At 52.0% G+C, this 19887-nt stretch overlaps 1 protein-coding gene across 2 annotated transcripts in view; it reads left to right on the top strand.

Annotated features, from left to right (window-relative positions):
- The window catches only part of ARL1 (ARF like GTPase 1), a 197768-nt gene extending 191887 nt beyond the window's left edge, over positions 1-5881 (top strand). For both annotated transcript variants that reach the window (XM_085653316.1, XM_085653317.1), the window contains one exon: positions 5397-5881. In XM_085653316.1, the coding sequence (XP_085509442.1) occupies positions 5397-5427 (31 nt within the window). In that variant the 3' untranslated portion in view covers positions 5428-5881. The remainder of the gene's footprint in view (positions 1-5396) is intronic.
- Positions 5882-19887: the final 14006 nt, after the last annotated feature.

A 19887-nucleotide genomic window follows, 5' to 3' on the forward strand; every position in this document is an offset into this window, starting at 1 on the left:
CTGACAGTCGAGGCACGACTCTGCATCGTGGTCGGCCCCCAGGCAGTAAAGGCACCGGCGATGGTGGTCCGTCACCGACATCAGTCGGTGACAAGAGTCACAGGCTTTAAACCCAGGCATCCTACCGGCACCAGAGTCGAGTCGACAAGTAGACCAAAAAGAGTCAAAGTTTAGTCAAAAAATGACTAAGGGGTAAACTCTTCCCGGATCGGCGCTATCTGGCGTGGAAAAAAGAACTGACGTCAGCGCGTGAGGGCGGCGTCTAAGTACTCCCGACATCATCCCGACGCAGAACAACGACGCCGACGACGGACGCGGAGCCGCAGGCGACGCCTAGCGATGCGCAAGGGGTATTGCTGATAAAAAATCTTTCCGGATCCAGCCTGACGCCTGGGAATATTCTAAGGTGAGGAATCTAACTACCGTGTTTCTCTCAGATTCACAAGGCAGGTAAGCCGCCGCAAGACTGTGCATCCTACAGACCAATCTCCCTCATGAATGCCGAGGCAAAAATACTGGCCAAGGCCCTAGCGCTGCGCCTCCAACCATACCTCACCACATTGATCCATCCGGATCAATCGGCTTCATGCCCCACCGTAACACGGCCCTGAATCTCCGTAGGCTCCAGGGGATCATAGCTCGCAGCCCCACTATTGCCGAGGATGCAGCCATCCTCTCATTGTATGCCCGCATGGCATTTGACATGATGGACTGGCCCTTCCTCTTTGCAGTGCTCCTGCACCTGGGATTCGGCCCCAAGTTCTGTGACTGGGTACATCTTCTCTATAATAAACCTATGGCACATGTCATGGCGAACGGCCGCACTTCGAAGGACTTCCCAATGGGTAAAGGTACGAGACAGGGGTGCCCACTTTCCCCTCTATTGTTCGCAATAGTGCTGGAGCCATTGGTGGCGTGGATCCGTCAAGACCCTGTCATCAGAGGGCTCAAGTGGACGATGGGACGGGAAGACCGCATATCACTATATGCAGACGATATCTTACTCTATATGGCGTCTCCCGCCCAATCGCTAAATTGCCTTCTGGACATCTGTGTGGCCTATGGCAGAGCCTCTGGCTTCACCATTAATTGGTCGAAATCGCTGCTTTATATCTTCCACGGCCCCCCCCAAAACTACCGCAAAACTGTGATAACCAGATAGCGGAACGGGGTTTCATGTACCTCTGCATATATATAACCCCTCAGATAGCACACTTCACAGCCGAAAACCTCATGGAACCCCTGGCCCGCTTCTGCCGAGATGTGAAGCACTGGCGTTCTCTCCCACTTGTACTACTCGGCAGAGAGGCGCTCTTTAAAATGATGGCACTGCCCAGATTTTTGTGTGTCCTAGAAAATACCCCCTTTCATATTCCCCTCTCCTTTTTTACTCTGATAAATTCTGAACTAACCAACCTCCTCTGGGACGGCGTGACACTTCGCATCGCCATGAATAAGCTGGTTAAGGGGTGGTATGATGGCGGCAATGTTCTCCCGCATATACGGACTTATTATTGGGCATCACAACTCACTGCAATAAATCAGTGGCTACATGTACTGCAGGATGAACCCACGTTCTGCATGGATCACCACCTCCTTGACGCTGAGGGGATAATGGGAGCGCTATATAACAACACTAAAAAACTATATTACACGGGCCCCACGGCCCATACACTGCAAATCTGGCATGAGGCACAGAGAGTGTTGAGGTGGGAGGGGACTTTTACACAGGCGACACCTCCTGTGGGACACCAGACAACTTAGGAAACTGAGAAACACTAAGGGATTCCACAAGTGGGACCTCAGAGATCTCCAAGTTTGGGGACCTATGGCAGAAGGGTGGGGTTGTCATTTACTCTGCTGCAAAACACATATAAGCTTGTGCAAACCGAAACTTATCGATATGCCCAAATACGACATGCCTTACAGGCAGCGAACCCGGCGGGCACACAGTTACCTGAGTCCTCCCCTTTAGAGGACCGATTACTCACTGACCACCTCCAGACGAAAGCCATTTCCCTGACCTATCGGAAAATAATAAACCATCAACAGGATCCGACAGTGGCCCTGAAAAGGAGGTGGGAGGCAAATGTGGGTGAACTTGATGAGGAGGACTGTCAAACTGGCCTGATGTCCGCGAGGGAGGTGGCGATACCCTCCACCCTTACGTTACTCCAATTAAAAGTCCTGCACCACATTTATTACACAAGAACTCTATTACACAGGATAGGTAAGGCGGACACTCCATTCTGCCTCTGACAATGTGGTGATGAAGGTACTTTCTGGCACACACTCTGGGACTGTCCGCGGGTCGCTCCTTTCTGGACCTCTGTTCTACGCACGATGTCCCAAGTCACCAATGTCCCGATCCCACTCACTCCAAAAATGCTGCCTTCTTAACATCTGGGACCCCACAAACTTGACTCGTGCAGACCAAGACTGGGTAACATTAGGGATGACATTAGCCAAACGTAACATAGCACAGCGTTGGGGTTCGGAACAGTCCCCGACGCTTCAGCAGTGGTGTCGTGACATGGACCACACAATGGTGACCGAGAAATCTGTCTACATCCACAGAGGCTGCCCCAAGAAATGGACAAGAATTTGGGGCAAGTGGAATCATTATCGGGGCGATAGTTGCAAACCTCCCCCACCTGAGCAGGTATCGGACGATAGCGACTATACCGAATGGTGAGACAGGGCCTGCCACATTGAATCACATCCAAGGGGCGAGGAAGGGTGGATAAAACTGTTGTTCTTGTACATAACGTCATGCCATATCTGCACGAACCCGGATTATTAATGATGTATGCCATTGATTGCTTAGTATTGTATTACATGTCTATTGATATATGCCAAATGTTCAATAAAAATGTTCACAAAAGAAAAATGAAGTAATCAATCAAGTGTCTTTTAGAGCGCGACTACTCACCCGTAAGGGTCTCAAGGCACTGGGGGTATGGGAGGGACTGTTGATCCATCGAAGGCACTGTGGTTCAGTCAAAGAGCAAGGTCTTCATGTCCTTACTGAATTGAGGCAGTGACAGTGATTGCCTGAGTTGGAGAGGCAGGGTGTTCCAGGTCTTTGCTGTGAGGTAGGAGAATGATCTTCCTCCGGCCATGGTCTTGCAAATGCATGGGTCAATGGCCAGGGGCAGCTGGGCAGAACAGAGATATCTGGTGGGTGCGTGGAATGTGAGGCAGTGGTTGAGGGATGCAGGTCCTGCGTCCTGTAGGACTTTGTAGGTGTGTGTGAGAAGCTTCAAGGTGATTCTTTTGTTGACTAGGAGCCAGTGGAGGTCTCTCAGGTGGCTAGTGATGTGGCTGTGGCAGGGGATGTTAAGAATGAGTCTTGCGGAAGCGTTCTGAATGTTCTGCAGTTTCTTGAGGAGCTTCTTGGTGATGTCGGCGTAGAGTGCGTTGCCATAAGTTGAGTCTGCTACTGATGAGTACATGGGTGACCATCTTTCTGGACTCGGAGGGTATCCACTTGACGATCTTGTGGAGCAGGCGCAATGTGTGGAAGCATGGTTAGGGAGATGATGTTGATCTGGTATTTTATAGTGAGCAAGGAGTCCAGGATGCTGTTGAGGTTTTGTGCGTGGTCTGTGGGGGCCAGGGGGATTTAAAGTGCTGCAGACCACCAGTTTGAGGGGTGGAGCCCAGGATGAGGATTTTGGTCTTTGAGTTGAGCTTGAGGCAACTGTCATTCATCCAGGTGGCGAAGTTGTTCTTGGCGACTGTGGGTTTGTTGACGAGGGAGAGAATCTGCTGAGTGTTGTCTGCGTAGGAGACTGTTGAGTCCGTGGTTCCTGACGATGGCTGCAAGCAGGCAATGTAGATGTTGAAGAGAGTGGGGCTCAGGGAGGAGCCCTGAGGCACTCCACAGATGATCTGCATGGGTTCAGATTGGAATGGTTGTAGTCTGACTATGTGTTCGGCTGGTGAGGAAGGAGTGGATCCATTCAAGGGCCTTATCGCAGATGCCAGCGTCGTGGAGTGTTGTGCATAGGGTGCAGTGGGAAACAGTAGTGAAGGCGGCTGAGAGGTCCAGGAGGATGAGCTCAGTTTCGCCACAGTCGAGGAGGGTGCGGACGTCATCTGTGGAAGCTAGTAGGGCGGTCTCTGTGCTGTGGTTGCTACGGGAGCCGGATTGGGAGATGTCCAAGGAGTGGTACGCGTTGATGAACTTGGAAAGTTGGCTGTTAATGGCCTTCTCTATGACCTTGGCTGGGAATGGTCTGAAATTCTTGAGGTCCGTCTGGTCAGCAGATGATTTCTGCTTGTTTCCAGTCTTCCGGGACGGTGGCGGAGTTGATGGAGCAGTTGATGGGGCAGCTGAGTTTGGGGGCAATGGAGCTGTTGAAGATGTGGTACAGACAGGGTCCGAGGGTTTTCCGGAGTTGATGCTCTTCATGATCTTGAGGGTGTCAGTGGTGAGGGGGAGGTCCAGCTGAGCAGGGTCTGCTGGGGTCCAGTGTCTGGTGCAATGGGAGGGCCTTTGGTATTGAGGCTGTTAAAGTTGCATCTCCTTTTATCTTGTGGTTGAGGAAGGTGCCTAGGTTGTTGCAGCGGTCTTGGGAGGGTGGGGTGTCTGCTGTTTCTGTGCTGGGTTTGGCTAATTCTTTGACCACGGTGAAGAGTTCTTTGCTATTGAGTGCGTTGGCATTAATCCTTTCTTGTAGAGCCTCTTTCTTTGTTCTAATGAGGTGCTGGTGTCCAGTGAATGCTGTTTTGAAGGCTGAGTGGTCTTCTGGGGTTTTCTATTTCTTCTCAGTTCGGCACTAGGGTTCTTCAGCAAGCATTAGTCACTGCAAATACCTTTAACTCCTCCTGTGATGGGGAGGCAGGATTTACCACTCGCAAGTAGGTCAGGAAACCGCTAACAACGTGCCCCGTTTATCTTTCCATAAATTAAAATACATTTAAGTTAAATCCTTTCCAGAGGGTTGCTTGTCTTATTCCCTGATAATTCCCTTGCAGCAAATTGTAAACATACCACATCTACTATCGAGACATTATGTTGTCTTCAGAAAAGGCTTTTTTTTTTTTTTTTTACTAACAAAAGGTTACGAGTAATGGATCTTGTCGTCTGCTCACAAATTTCTTAATGTGAGTGTTGACAATAGTATTCTATCCTGTGGGTTTTCCTGACCCTCAACCTTTGAATCGACTCCTAGGCAGATGAGTTTAGAGAGGAAGAAGTAAAAGATTATCCTTTAATTTCTGTTTCATAAGAGAGTTCAGGAAATTCGACAATAGATCTAGGAGCTCAGACTACTAAAAGAAATTGAATAAAACATGAAGGAGCATGTGATTTTGTTATTCTGCATCAGTTGATTGCTTTATCAGGTAAAAGTTGCCAAAATAATATTAATATTTTAATTGTTTTTCAGGTTGGTGGAAACCTTGAAGTGCAGGCAGTAGCTGGTGAATATTAAAACAATGTTCTGTTTTGGTCAAGATTTTATACCATCTTTCACCATCCTTCTGTAAAGAAAGCTGTACTCCACTACACAACCTATGCAGCTTTTAACTGTTGGATACGATCAGAAAAACATGCTTTGTACTAATCAGCAAACATAGGCCGACGGACGTTTTTGGGGAGGGATTGTTAACCTGAAAATGGCTGCCACAACTTTATGTCCATTTGCTCTTTATTCAGTCCAAATAAATACTCCATGGGTTCTCACCCATTTTCTGTTTCCTAGGTCATGTAAAGCTGTTCATTTGTATTTATGTCGCCCTTTTTAAAACTGAAAATAGATGTTTTTGGATGCTCTCTGGTCTCAAAATGCCTTTACTGTTTGTTTGTGGAATCCTCATAATTGGTTGCGATATATTTTTTGTAATTATACACTAATAAATATCTTGAAATGTTGTTTTGTACTTTACTGTTTGCTTCACTGATACTGCTTATGAAATGTATTCTGCGTATGGTACTTAATGCAATATATCCAACTGGAAAGTTAAGATACACTTTTTCATTTGTCACTGTCCATGATCAAAACTGGAAGCATTTGACACACACTTGTAATAGCAGAATGGCGATCTTCCATCTTAAACAGGACAAGTGCATGGAGGGAGCAGCCATACGAATATTCCAAACCCCCACCCCTTAAGAACCTTTTCCCAGAGAAACCTCGTTCGCTTTCAGTAGTCAGTATGCCATATTTATCTGGAGTGCAACTTATTGAACTCATTTAATGTGTAGGCAGAACATAAAATATTTTCGTCTAACACCGGGAGGGAAAAAGTGGGTTTAGGGGTTCTGCCAACCCCAGGGAAGGGACCCCTTTGTCCCAACCTTTAACTACCTGAAATGTCCCTAAATTTAGTGGCAACCCTGAACCTTGCCTCCTCAGACAAGAAGAACCACTAAGAGCTGTGCTGAAGAAAACACCATCCGGATAAACCCTCGGAGCCGAAAAAAGACCACAAATCTTCTGAGCCGAAAAAGAGCATATCTACGGAGCTGAAAAAACACGACAAATCCTCGGAGCCGAAAAAAGATCACAAATCCCCGGAGCCGAAAAAGTCCTCTGACTTCACAGCTCCTCCAAAGCAAAAAAACACTAGGATCCCGCCTAAAGCTTCGAAATAAAGGCCAAAACAACCAAAATGTGGGTACCGAACAGGGATACTGGATTAGAAGACCTATTTCAACCAGATCCCGTGGACCCTAAATAAAAACATCCTTCATATTGACCCTCAAACTGGTAAAATCAAAACAATTCGATCAAAAAAGAGACATATGAACTCTCCAGAAGAACCCAAAATACCCTTAAAGAACATGGGAACTTCTCCAGCCAGGCCTTTCTCTCCTCCAAACATCCCCACTACACCACTTTCTCCAGCACGCTCTCCAGTGCTTCCATATCCACCTACACCACAAGATGATGATGATTATCACCTTGGGGGTGGGGATGAAAACCCACAAGAGGATAATGATGACGACACTACTCTCCCACCTCCTGATCCTTGGTAGGATTAGGACAACCCACCAGATGTACCAGATCTCCCCGTTCCAGACTCCTTCCCATCTAGGCCATCCCCCCCGACGACAACATAGGCTTTGCACAGCTCATAAATAGAGCTGCACAATATCATGGGGTAGAATTACATTCAGACCCACAGGAAGAACATTTTTTGTTAGACACTTTCACACAGTTACAAAAATCAACAAGCATTCTACCTATGTTAAAGAGTATCCTCAAACATTCACCTGACATTTTTAAAGAACCCGTCAGGGCTGGAGTTCTTAACCCCAGGATCGAGAAAAAGTATAAGCCAGCTCCCAACGACTCGGCTTATATTAAATCACAGCTCCCTCTAGATTCATTGGTTGTGTCAAATGCACGTAAACGTGCAAATTCCCAAACATCAGGGGATGCCCCACCTCCAGATAAGGATTACTGGCCGCATCTGGCAAACTCATTGCCTCGCAAGCAGCAAACCACTGGCGCATTGCCAATACCCAAGCTTTACTGGCCATGTATGATAGGGCTCATTACAATGAACTTGAAAAGCTTGTACAACTTCTTCCCGATCAGTATAAGGCTAATGACTTCATACAAGAGGGAAAATTGATCACAAACACTTCTATAAAGTGTGCTCTTGATGCACAGCGTTGCCTGCAGTTAACACAATCTTTCTACTATGCAGACACGCATGGCTACTCATATCTGGGTTTAAATAAGATGTTCAGTCCACAATTCTTAATCAACCCTTTGATCAAGAACACCTATTTGGACCCACTGTAGACACATCTTTGGAAATAATGAAGAAGGACTCAGAAACTGCTGAGTCCATGGGAGCCCTACAAGCAACAACCAGAAGAGGTTTCTTTCGTTGCTCCTTTTATAGGGGCGCCTCTAAATTTATTGGGACGGACAAAACCTCATCCCCCCCCATTCCACTCCAGTCGGGGGAAAACTATCACAGTTCCTACCTGTCTGGAATTCCATCACCACAGACAAGTGGGTAAGACAAATTATCCAGCATGGTTACTGCCTAGAACTCACTTCAACTCCCCCAGTCATATCCCCAAACAACGTCCGATGTCCACAGAACATCTGATACTGTTAAAACAAGTGGTTCTCTCCTTATTACAAAAACACGTAATAGAACCAGTTCCCTTACCTCATCAGGGAACAGGGGGTTACTCCCTTTACTTTCTAATCCCAAAGAAAGACGGTACTCTCAGACCAATAATAGACCTCCGAACGTTAAATCTCTATATACAGTCGGACCACTTCCACATGATCACTATCCAACAGATGCTCCCACTGCTCCAACAAGGCGATTTCCGTTGCCACTCTAGACCTCAAGAACGCCTACGTTCATATTCCCATTCACCCCGCTCACAGAAAATATCTACGATTTGTAGTGGACAGACAGCACTACCAAATCAAAGTCCTCCCATTCGGAGTGACCACAGCAACCCGAGTCTTCACCAAATGTCTCGCAGTAGTCGCATCTCATTTGCGCAGACAACACATTCACGTGTTTCCTTATCTCGACGTCTGGCTCATAAAAGTCAAGTCACACACACACACAGTGTGTACACAATACACACAGAACAATCCAGCAACCCCACGACTTGGGATTCACAATAAACTTACTCAAGTCACACCTTCAACCCTCTCACATCATTCAGTATCTAGGTGCCACAATAGGTACCTCAAAAGCCCTTGCATACCCCAATCCAGTCAGGATAGGCAGCATGCAAGCTCTCATATCGAAATTCCAACCTCAACACTCCCTTTCCAGCTTGAGTCTTTATGCAGCTAATAGGGATGATGGCCTCTTGCATCCTCATCGTTCCCTATGCAAGACTTCAAATGCGTCCTCTACAAGAATGTTTAGCACATCAGTGGACCAAGCTCAGGGTCAGTTAACAAATCTGGTGTTGGTGGATAGCCACACACATCGCTCTCTGCAGTGGTGGAACACACCAAACCTATCCAAAGGGCTGCCGTTCCTCGACCCGGTTCCACAGATAGTGCTAACAGATGCTCACCAGCTGGGGAGCTCATCTCCAATACCAAACCATTCAGGGTATTTGGGCCTATCAACAAAAACAACTCCACATAAATCACCTGGAGTTACCGGCAATCTTTCTAGCACCAAAGTCTTTTCAACTTTTGCTACTAGGCAAAGCTGTCTTGATCCGTAAAGACATGACCGTAATGTATTACATACAAAAGGGGTGGGGGGGTGGGGGGGGGAGAGAACCCACTCTTCAGCTTTCACGACTAGTGCAAAGCATATGAAGATGTGCCATACCTCAAAACATGTACCTCCTCACAGAACATTTACCAGGACTACACAATCAGATCGCGGATCTACTCAATCGTTGAACACAGCAGATCCACAAATGGGAACTTCATCCTCAAGTTCTTCTTCCATTCTTTCACATGTGGGGTCATCCAGACATAGATCTGTTCGCCACACATCAAAATGCCCAAACTTCGCCTCCAGATATCCACACCCATTGTCCAAAGGCAATGCACTATGGACGAACTGGTCAGGCAGATTTGCATACGCTTTTCCGTCTTTCCCGCTCATTCCGTTACTGGTTCTGAAGCTCAAACAACACTTCCTCACAATGATCCTAGTTGCTCCAACATGGGCACGCCAACCATGGTTCACAACCCTGTTGGAACTTTCAGTAGTGCCTCATCAAAAACTCCACCTCTCCCCCAAATTCCTCACTCAGAACCATGGAGAGATAAGGCAACCAGATCCCAATCAACTAAATCTTGCGATCTGGCTCCTGAAGTCTTAGAGTTTGGCTACCTTAATCTCCCGCCAGACTGCAGGAACATTAAAGAGGCTAGACGTCCTACTACTAGAGCATGCTATGCTGCAAAATGGAAGCGATTTTGTCATTTATTTCACAAATAACAAAATCGATCCGCTAGATGCTTCCATCCAAAATATTACCTGTTATCTTCTGCATCTACAACAATGTAACCTAGCATATACATCTATACTGTTACATCTTGCTGCTTACCTTCAAAACAGATATTTATCGTTGTTTCGCGTACCCGCTATTAAAGCGTTTATGAAAGGACTTAAAAGAATAATTCCACCGAGAGTTCCACCTTCTGCAATATGGAATCTCAATAGTCCTTACCAGACTCATGGGTCCCCCATTTGAACCTCTGCACAGATGCGAGTTATAGTACCTTACTTGGAAAGTAGCTTTCCTCGTAGCTATCACATTACTTAGAAGAGTTAGTGAACTACAGGCATTAACCATACAAGAACCATTTCTACAAGTACACCATAGTAAAGTGGTTCTCAGGCCTAATCCAAAATTTCTACCTAAAGTGGTATCTGCCTTCCACATTAATCAGTCGGTTGAACTTCCAGTATATTTCCTTCAACCAAACTCAGTAGCAGAACGCGCTCTCCACACGTTAGACGTTAAAAGAGCCATACTCTACTACAGTTAAACAACTAAAAGTTTTAGAAAGACCAAATGTTAGACGGCGACCTCAGAGGGGCCCGGAAAGGGGTCCTGATTTCCCTGAGTCCCACCCGGATTTCCCTGAGTCCCACCCGTATTGTATTGTAGCCGGGCACTGGCGAGAGATTCCCCAGGGGGAGGAATCTCGCAGCTAGGATCGTACTTCTGGCACCACACGACACAGAGAGACCACACTGGGTATTCTCAGAAACAAGCTTTATCACAATAGGTATCACTGCAAATATGTACAAGATGAGCACGGGCTCAAGAGTCTCGGAAAGGTAGGGGGTAGCGGGACTGTCTCTGGTAACGGTTCAAAGCAGGGACGTATCCGGCGCACAGCTCACAATCCTCGAGCTGGGAGATACGTGGTCGGAGTCGGGGTCCGGCGGGACCGTGAGAGTCTGGGGGAGCCGCGAGTCACTCAGCAGGGCTCAGGTACAAGTTCGGAGGTCTTACGATCTTCAGGGAGCCGCGAGTCACTCAGCAGGGCTCAGGTACAAGTTCGGAGGTCTTACGATCTTCAGGGAGCCGCGAGTCACTCAGCAGGGCTCAGGTACAAGTTCGGAGGTCTTACGATCTTCAGGGAGCCGTGAGTCACTCAGCAGGGCTCAGGTACAAGTTCGGAGGTCTTACGATCTTCAGGGAGCCGCGAGTCACTCAGCAGGGCTCAGGTGGGTTCCAGTTCCAGGAGCCGCGACCACGTCAGCAGGCTCTCGTTGTTCCAGCGTCGAATCTGCCGGACAGTCTCAGAGCACCCCTTGTTATAGGTCGACCCCGCTTTGATGTCCGGAGTCTGCGCAGGCAGGGGTCTTGTCACCTGGGGGCCGCTTGTCGGGGTTTCCTGCTATTGTCTTTTGATCCTTTCAGGGCCGGGTCGGGAGGAGTCCCAGACACCCAGCAGGCACGGAGCCAGCTCGCAGGGAGGCCGGAGGGCCGATCGAAACCCATCGTCCCAGGGGAGTTCAGAGGTGCGATAGAAACTGCTCCTCCCTCTCTCATCCCCTGGAAGCGGGATGTCCTCCAGCCGGAGTGGCGCCTCGAGGCCCGGGTCGCGCTGGAGCCGGGCGGCCATCTTGTTGCAGGGAGTGGGCACGCGGGCCCGGGGTGGCCGAAAGGAGAGAGGCCATGGACGGGGATGTCCGGGGTTGGTGCAGGGGTCCTGGTGGGAAAGGTCGGCTGGGCCGTGGGCTGGGGCTGCAGGCACTAGGTTTCGGTGGTGCGGGGGCACGGAGGGCCATTCTACGAGGCCGGGTCCAACACGCGTCCCCCCCCCAGCTGAAAGCCGGAGAGAACTGCCCATCACCGTGGGGGGTTCTCTTCGCTGAGGCGGAAGAACCGGGAGAGGCCGTCAGCGTTGGCGTGGTCCGTACCAGGGCGGTGTTCTACGGTGAAGTCCATTCCCTGGAGGGAGATTGACCACCGCAGTAGCTTGGGGTTTTCTCCTCGCATCTGCATGAGCCATCGCAAGGGCCGATGGTCAGTTTGGACCCTGAAATGAGTGCCGAACAGGTAGGGTCGTAGTTTTTTGAGTGCCCAGACCACGGCAAAGGCTTCGCGCTCTATGGTGCTCCACTTCTGTTCTCGGGGTAGCAGCCGCCGACTGAGGAAGGCGACGGGCTGGTCGAGGCCTTGATCATTCACTTGGGACAGGACGGCCCCAATGCCATGCTCGGAGGCATCGGTCTGGACTATGAACTCCTTGGTGTAGTCGGGAGCCTGGAGGACGGGGGCCGTGCACATGGCCTTTTTTAGAGCATCGAAAGCTTCCTGGCAGGCAGCCGTCCATTGCACCTTCTTTGGCTGTTTTTTAGACGTGAGTTCCGTGAGAGGGCCGACCAGGCTGCCATACCCCTGAATGAATCGGCGGTAGTAGCCCGTGAGTCCCAGAAAGGCTCGGACTTCCGTTTGGGTGATGGGTGGGTCCCAGGCCAGGATGGCGTCGATTTTTGGCTGTAGAGGAGCGACCTAGCCACTCCCGACTTGGTGCCCCAGGTAGGCTACGGATCCTTGCCCGATCTGGCACTTGCTGGCTTTTATGGTGAGGCCTGCCTGGCGCAGGGCGGTTAGCACTCTCCGGAGGTGCTGGAGGTGCTCACTCCACTCTGAACTGAAGACAGCGATGTCGTCCAGATAGGCCGCGCTGAACTGTTCTAGCCCGGCCAGGACCCTATTTACCAGTCTCTGGAAAGTGGCCGGGGCATTTTTCATCCCGAAGGGCATCACGCGGAAGCGGTAGTGCCCGTCGGGGGTGGAGAAAGCAGACCTCTCCTTGGCCCCTTCGGTGAGCGCAATCTGCCAGTAGCCGCAGGTGAGGTCGAAAGTGCTGAGGAACCGGGCGGCCCCTAGTCGGTCAATGAGCTCGTCGGCTCGTGGAATAGGGTGGGCATCGGCTCGGGTAACGTCATTGAGCCCCCGGTAATCCACGCAGAACCGGAGCTCGGGGTAGACACCGGGGGCTGCTGCCTTCGGAACCAGGACCACGGGGCTGGCCCAGGGACTGTCAGAGGGCTCGATCACCCCCAGGGTCAACATTTTCGAGACTTCGGCTTGAATACAGGACCGGACCCGGTCAGGAACCCGGTAGGCTCGGTGTCTCACCGGCGGGCTGTCCCCGGTGTCCACATCGTGAACACACCAGTTGGTGACCCGGGGGGTCAGGGAGAAGAGGTCAGAAAATTGTCTGAGGAGCTGGCGGCAGTCCGCTTGTTGCTGGGCAGTGAGGGCTGGGGAGAGGTTCACTCCCTCCACGGAGCCATCCTGCTCCTTGACACACAGGAGGTCCGGGAGGGGATCCGACTCATCTTCGGCCCCGTCATCGGTGGCCAGCAGGAGGCTCAGTTCTGTCCGCACGAAGTGAGGCTTGAGGCGGTTCACGTGCAGGACCCGGAGGGGATCCCGAGGCGACTGGACGTCCACCAAGTAGGTGACTTGGCTCTTCCTCTCAACCACTTTGTAGGGCCCAGTCCATCGGTCCTGGAGAGCGCCAGGCTTCACAGGGGCCATGACCCACACCTGCTGGCCCGGCTGGAACTCGACCAGAGTAGCATTCTGGTCGTACCAGCGCTTCATTTCTTCTTGACTCGCCTCCAAGTTGGCCTCGGCCAGTTCTCGGAACCTCCTGGTCTGGTTCCGGAGGGCCAGGACATATTGGAACACATCTCGGGGGGTGGTCTGGGGTGCTGCCTCCCACCCTTCCTTAACCAAACTGAGGGGACCTCGGACGGGGTGCCCATAGAGTAATTCAAACGGGCTGAACCCTAAGGACTTCTGGGGGACCTCCCGGTAAGCGAACAAGAGGCAGGGGAGCAGGACGTCCCACTTACGCCGGAGGGGCTCTTCTAGGCCAGCGATCATCCCTTTCAAAGTCCTATTAAACCTCTCTACTAGGCCGTTCCCTTGGGGATGGTACGGGGTGGTGAACTTATAGGACACCCCACATTGTTGCCACAGGGACGTCATATACCTTGATATAAAATTAGTGCCGCGATCGCTCACGACCTCGCGGGGGAAACCCACCCTGGAAAAGATCCCCATCAGGGCCCGGCCCACCACGGGGGCTGTAATGGTGCGCAGGGGAATAGCCTCTGGATAGCGGGTGGCGTGGTCTACTAGGACCAAGATGAAACGGTGACCTTGGGAGGTGGGGGGGTCCAGTGGCCCCACGATGTCGATTCCGACTCGTTCGAAGGGGGTACTGACGACCGGGAAGGGTTGGAGGGGAGCCTTGCGCTTCCCCCCACTCTTCCCACTGGCTTGGCACGTGGGGCAGGACTTGCAGTGTGCCTCTACCGCTGCTTTCATCTTAGGCCAATAAAAATGGGTCACGAGACGGCTGTAGGTCTTGTCCTGACCCAGGTGGCCGGCGAGGGGGACATCGTGGGCTAAGCCCAGGAGGAAATCCCGGAAGCGGAGGGGTACCACCAGTACCCGTCCGGATCCCAGCTCCACTGATTTCTGTTCACTATACAGGATGTTATTTTCCCAATAGATTCGGTGCGTTCCGGTCTGGTCACCTGCGGCTTGGCCCTCGGCCTGGCGCCGCAGCCCGACCAGGGAAGGACAGGTGGCTTGCTCCCGGCAAAATTCATCCCGGGTGGGCCCGCCCTCGTGGCGCCAATGGGCCAACTCGGGTAGATCCCCCAACTCGGGGACCGGGGCGGGGTCGGATGGTGCGGGTTCGTCGCTGGCGACGGACCCTTCCGATGGGGGAACGGGAGGACCCTCGGCGGGGACGGTACGGGCTTCTTCGACCGGGGTGCTCTCGACTTCTCTCCGGGGAGCGAGTCGGGCTGTCATAGATCGGGTGGTGGCACACACCCACTCGGGGAGTCCCATCATTCCTAGGTGGGCCTTGCGCTCTACGTGCTTCCAGGGAGAACTCTCCAGGTCGTTCCCTAAGAGGCAGTCGACCGGCTGGGATGTTCTTGCGGCCACCTTGAGTTTACCTATCACCCCTCCCCACTCAAATGGCACCAGGGCTACCTGACACAAACTTTCCCTATTGTCTGCAGAGATTACGGGGCAAAAGACATTGGGGAGGATCTGCTCCTCGGGAACTAGGTGCCTGAGGACACCGGTGATACTAGCCCCGGTGTCCCGCAGGGCCTCTACCTGGTGGCCATTGATCTTGACGAGCTGCCCATATTTCTGTGTGTTGGACGGTAGGAGGCTACCAGGGATCATTTCCCTATCTCCCAGGGATACTAGGGCCATAGCGGCGGGTTCCCACTCCTCGGCTTCCTCAACCTCCTCCCCTAGGGCTACGTTGGCTATCTGTCTCGCAGGGGTGACTTGGGTGGCCATGGGGCACTCTGGGTCATTGGCGTAGTGCCCGGGTTTCTGGCAACGAAAACAGGTGACGGTCACCCGGTGTCCTCGTCTCCCAGGGGGCCCTGTTACTGGTGGGGGGGGGCGCCGGGAAAGGTGGAGGTGGTGTCTTCGGGGGGCTAGGCTGGGACTCTCTCGGCCCTCCCTGGTTCCCTCCCCCTCTCTGGCGGGGTGGTCCCTGACTGGTTCGGGGGTACTCTCCTACCATCCCCCGGGAGACCCGGGTGTTGGTCCAGCGGTCGGCCTCCACAGCCAGCTTCCGGGGATCTGTGAGCTTGCTATCCAGCAGATGTTGACGTAGTTCTACGAAGCAGTTCGCAGCCAGATGTTCCCATAACATGAGGTCAGTGAGTTCGGCAAGGGTGGTGACCTTGCTGCCCTTGACCCACCCATCGAAGGCCCGACTAAAAAAGTTTACATACTCCACCCAGGTGGTGCCCGGGATCTTCCTGCAGTCCCGGAACCGTTGGCGGTACATTTCTGGGGTGAGGCCGTATCTTGTGAGGAGAGCCTCTTTCATGTGGCTGTAGGAGGTCTGCAGGGAGAGGGGTAGGTCGAGCAGGGTGTCCCTTCCTTCGCTCAGAAACCGCCCCCACAACCCCGCCCCCCAGTCCTTCTGTGGGATCCGATGGGAGGTCATGGCGACCTCGTAGGCCCGAAACCATTGCTGAATGTCATCGTTTTTATAATATTCTTTGACCACATCCTTGGGGATGTGGACCTTCTGTTCCGCTGGGGGGGCCGTCTCTCGGTTCCCCGAGGGCCTCCCGTCCTCATTTCGGGCCTTGAGCTCGAGTTCTTTTAAGCTGCGTTCGTGCTCTAGTTGGAGCTTCCTTCCTTCGTGCTCCCGTTGGAGCTTCTTTTCTTCCAGTTCGCCTTGTACGCGCATTTGCTCTACCGCTAGCTTTTTCTCCGCTAACTTCAATTCGCCCTCGATTTTGAGTTTGGCTAACTCGAGTTCATGACTGCGGCTTCTCTCTCTGTCCGCGAGTTCTCCCGGGGATAGGCCCCCGTCTGGTACAATGCCTTGCACCTGATTGTCGCTGCTTTCACTTGGAGGGGGTTCGGCTTCGTCGGGGCGCTCCCCCGTGCCTTCCGGGCGGGATGCCCCGGTCTCCACCCAAGTTTTCAGTGCTTTCTGCAAGTCTTCCTTAGTGTTGAGGCCAGTGGTAGCTATTTTAAGTTCTTTGCAAAATTGTTTTAGCTCTTTGTGTGTGTATTCTTCCAGATGCTCCACCTGGAACACTCTGTTAGCGTTGGTTTCTGCGGAGCTCATGGTGCTTCCTTCTGCCATCTTTGTTGGTCGTGCGTCCGTTGTTCACTGTACGATCTCTAGGTGATGGGCCCGAATCCCACCGCTGCCACCAATGTTAGACGGCGACCTCAGAGGGGCCCGGAAAGGGGTCCTGATTTCCCTGAGTCCCACCCGTATTGTATTGTAGCCGGGCACTGGCGAGAGATTCCCCAGGGGGAGGAATCTCGCAGCTAGGATCGTACTTCTGGCACCACACGACACAGAGAGACCACACTGGGTATTCTCAGAAACAAGCTTTATCACAATAGGTATCACTGCAAATATGTACAAGATGAGCACGGGCTCAAGAGTCTCGGAAAGGTAGGGGGTAGCGGGACTGTCTCTGGTAACGGTTCAAAGCAGGGACGTATCCGGCGCACAGCTCACAATCCTCGAGCTGGGAGATACGTGGTCGGAGTCGGGGTCCGGCGGGACCGTGAGAGTCTGGGGGAGCCGCGAGTCACTCAGCAGGGCTCAGGTACAAGTTCGGAGGTCTTACGATCTTCAGGGAGCCGCGAGTCACTCAGCAGGGCTCAGGTACAAGTTCGGAGGTCTTACGATCTTCAGGGAGCCGCGAGTCACTCAGCAGGGCTCAGGTACAAGTTCGGAGGTCTTACGATCTTCAGGGAGCCGCGAGTCACTCAGCAGGGCTCAGGTACAAGTTCGGAGGTCTTACGATCTTCAGGGAGCCGCGAGTCACTCAGCAGGGCTCAGGTGGGTTCCAGTTCCAGGAGCCGCGACCACGTCAGCAGGCTCTCGTTGTTCCAGCGTCGAATCTGCCGGACAGTCTCAGAGCACCCCTTGTTATAGGTCGACCCCGCTTTGATGTCCGGAGTCTGCGCAGGCAGGGGTCTTGTCACCTGGGGGCCGCTTGTCGGGGTTTCCTGCTATTGTCTTTTGATCCTTTCAGGGCCGGGTCGGGAGGAGTCCCAGACACCCAGCAGGCACGGAGCCAGCTCGCAGGGAGGCCGGAGGGCCGATCGAAACCCATCGTCCCAGGGGAGTTCAGAGGTGCGATAGAAACTGCTCCTCCCTCTCTCATCCCCTGGAAGCGGGATGTCCTCCAGCCGGAGTGGCGCCTCGAGGCCCGGGTCGCGCTGGAGCCGGGCGGCCATCTTGTTGCAGGGAGTGGGCACGCGGGCCCGGGGTGGCCGAAAGGAGAGAGGCCATGGACGGGGATGTCCGGGGTTGGTGCAGGGGTCCTGGTGGGAAAGGTCGGCTGGGCCGCGGGCTGGGGCTGCAGGCACTAGGTTTCGGTGATGCGGGGGCACGGAGGGCCATTCTACGAGGCCGGGTCCAACACCAAACAACTTTTTGTCGCTTTCGCCCTACCTCACAAGGGCAATCCCATTTCAAAAACAGGAATTGCAAGGTGGATTGTTAACTGCATTCAAATATGCTACCTCAAATCTAAACGCACATTAACTATTCCCCCTAGAGCTCATTCCACACGCAAACTAGGGGCTTCTATGGCATTTTAAGGGAACATTCCCCTAGATGACCTCTGCAAAGCAGCAACTTGGTCTACACCACATATTTTCAGTAAACACTATTGTGTAGATGTGCAAGCAAAGCAACAAGCTACTGTGGGCCAGGCTGTATTAAGAACACTTTTTCAAACTACTGCAACAGATACAGGTTGCCACTGCTAGGGAGAAAACTGATTTATAGGCTATGCTAAAGTAAACAATCTACAGCTCATATCCCTCGAACGGAAAATGCTACCTACCAGTATGCATCTGTTCTTGGTATGCAGAGCTGCAGAGTTGTATACGCTCACCAACCTCCCCGGTTACCTTTATCTGTTGCAGTATTATCTAACTTAGATACATCACATGGACATGCTTTTCTATTCTTTTCCGAACTCCATCATCACCCTTTATGGCGAAAGACAATCTGAAGATGGAGTCAATGCCCATATGCACTATCACCATAAGGAGGCTTCTTCGACAAAAACAAGGTGCAACCATCCGGGCCCAACACCAGATGGCGATTTATGCTAAGTATACAACTCTACAGCTCTACATGCCAAGCACAGATGCACACTGGTAAGTAGCATTTTTCTTTCAGAACAACTGTTTTACTTACCTTTTATCTAGGAAATGTCCCAGTGTCCCAGTGTGTCCATGGGGTCAGCATCGGGAGCAAGCGAGAAAAAGGTCTCCCCAGGGTACAGATCCGAAATTGGGAGGAGGCCAAGGCGAGCAGCATGTTTAGCCATCCCCTACGATTGGAGCGAGGGGAAAGCGAGATGGCGGGCGAAGGGCATGGCGTCTGCCGAGAGCAAATCCAAGCCTGAAATCTTCCGAATGCCATCCCAGGCCCAGCGCAAGGTCTCAACCGTATCGATCTCAGTACGTAGAAGCTTCGCCAGGGCGAAGAGTGCAGTTGTGAGCAGCCACAGCGTTGCAAGGTCGGCCTCCACCGCCACATGTGGTTGGAATGGAGTAGGGTGGAGCCAGAAATGAAGAAAACTGGCCTGGGTGCTTAGAGCATAGAGGTTAAAATCCGGGGCTCCCAGCCCGCCACACGACATTGGAAGGGTCAGAGTTTCATAAGCTATCCTCGGTTGTCGCCCCGCCCAAACCAGACTAATTAGCAGTGAGCGGATCCTGTGGAAAAAAATGAGTGGTGAGAGGGATGGGTTGTTGACAAAAAGATATTAAAATTTTGGGAGCACCACCATCTTTGCGATCGCTATGCGCCCAGCCAGGGATAGCGGCAGTCGGTTCCAGAGTGGGATCTTGGACTCAAACCAATCAACCGCGCGGCCGAAGGAGGCCCTCCAGAGCTCATCTACATCCCTGCTCAACCAAACACCCAGATATCTCGTTGGCTCCAAGGCCCACACAAAAGGATAGTCCGAATCAAAAGGGGTTGTGAGATCCGTAAGAGGAAATAATACAGATTTGTTCCAGTTAACCTGGATACCGGAATAGCCACCAAAGCATATCACTTCACGGACAAGAGGACTGAGATTCTCCTGTGGGTGACAAACAAACGGTGATATAATCCGCATACATGGAGACTAATAAAGCACGCGCCGCGAAGCTGATGCCCCTCTGAGTATGATGCTGCTGGAGTCGAGCCGCAAGGGGCTCCATAGCTATAGCAAACAGCATGGGGGACAGTGGGCAACCCTGTCAGGTGCCACGCCCGATAGAAATGGGTTCGGAGATCTGGCCGTTAATACGTAGGTGAGTGGTGGAAAGTGTATATAATAGTAGCAGCTTGCATATAAAGATCTGACTAAAGCCCCGACGAGGGAGAAGTTAGAATAAAAAAG

The sequence above is a fragment of the Triturus cristatus genome, chromosome 4_1 (genome assembly GCF_964204655.1).
Source record: "Triturus cristatus chromosome 4_1, aTriCri1.1, whole genome shotgun sequence".
Lineage (NCBI taxonomy): Eukaryota > Metazoa > Chordata > Amphibia > Caudata > Salamandridae > Triturus > Triturus cristatus.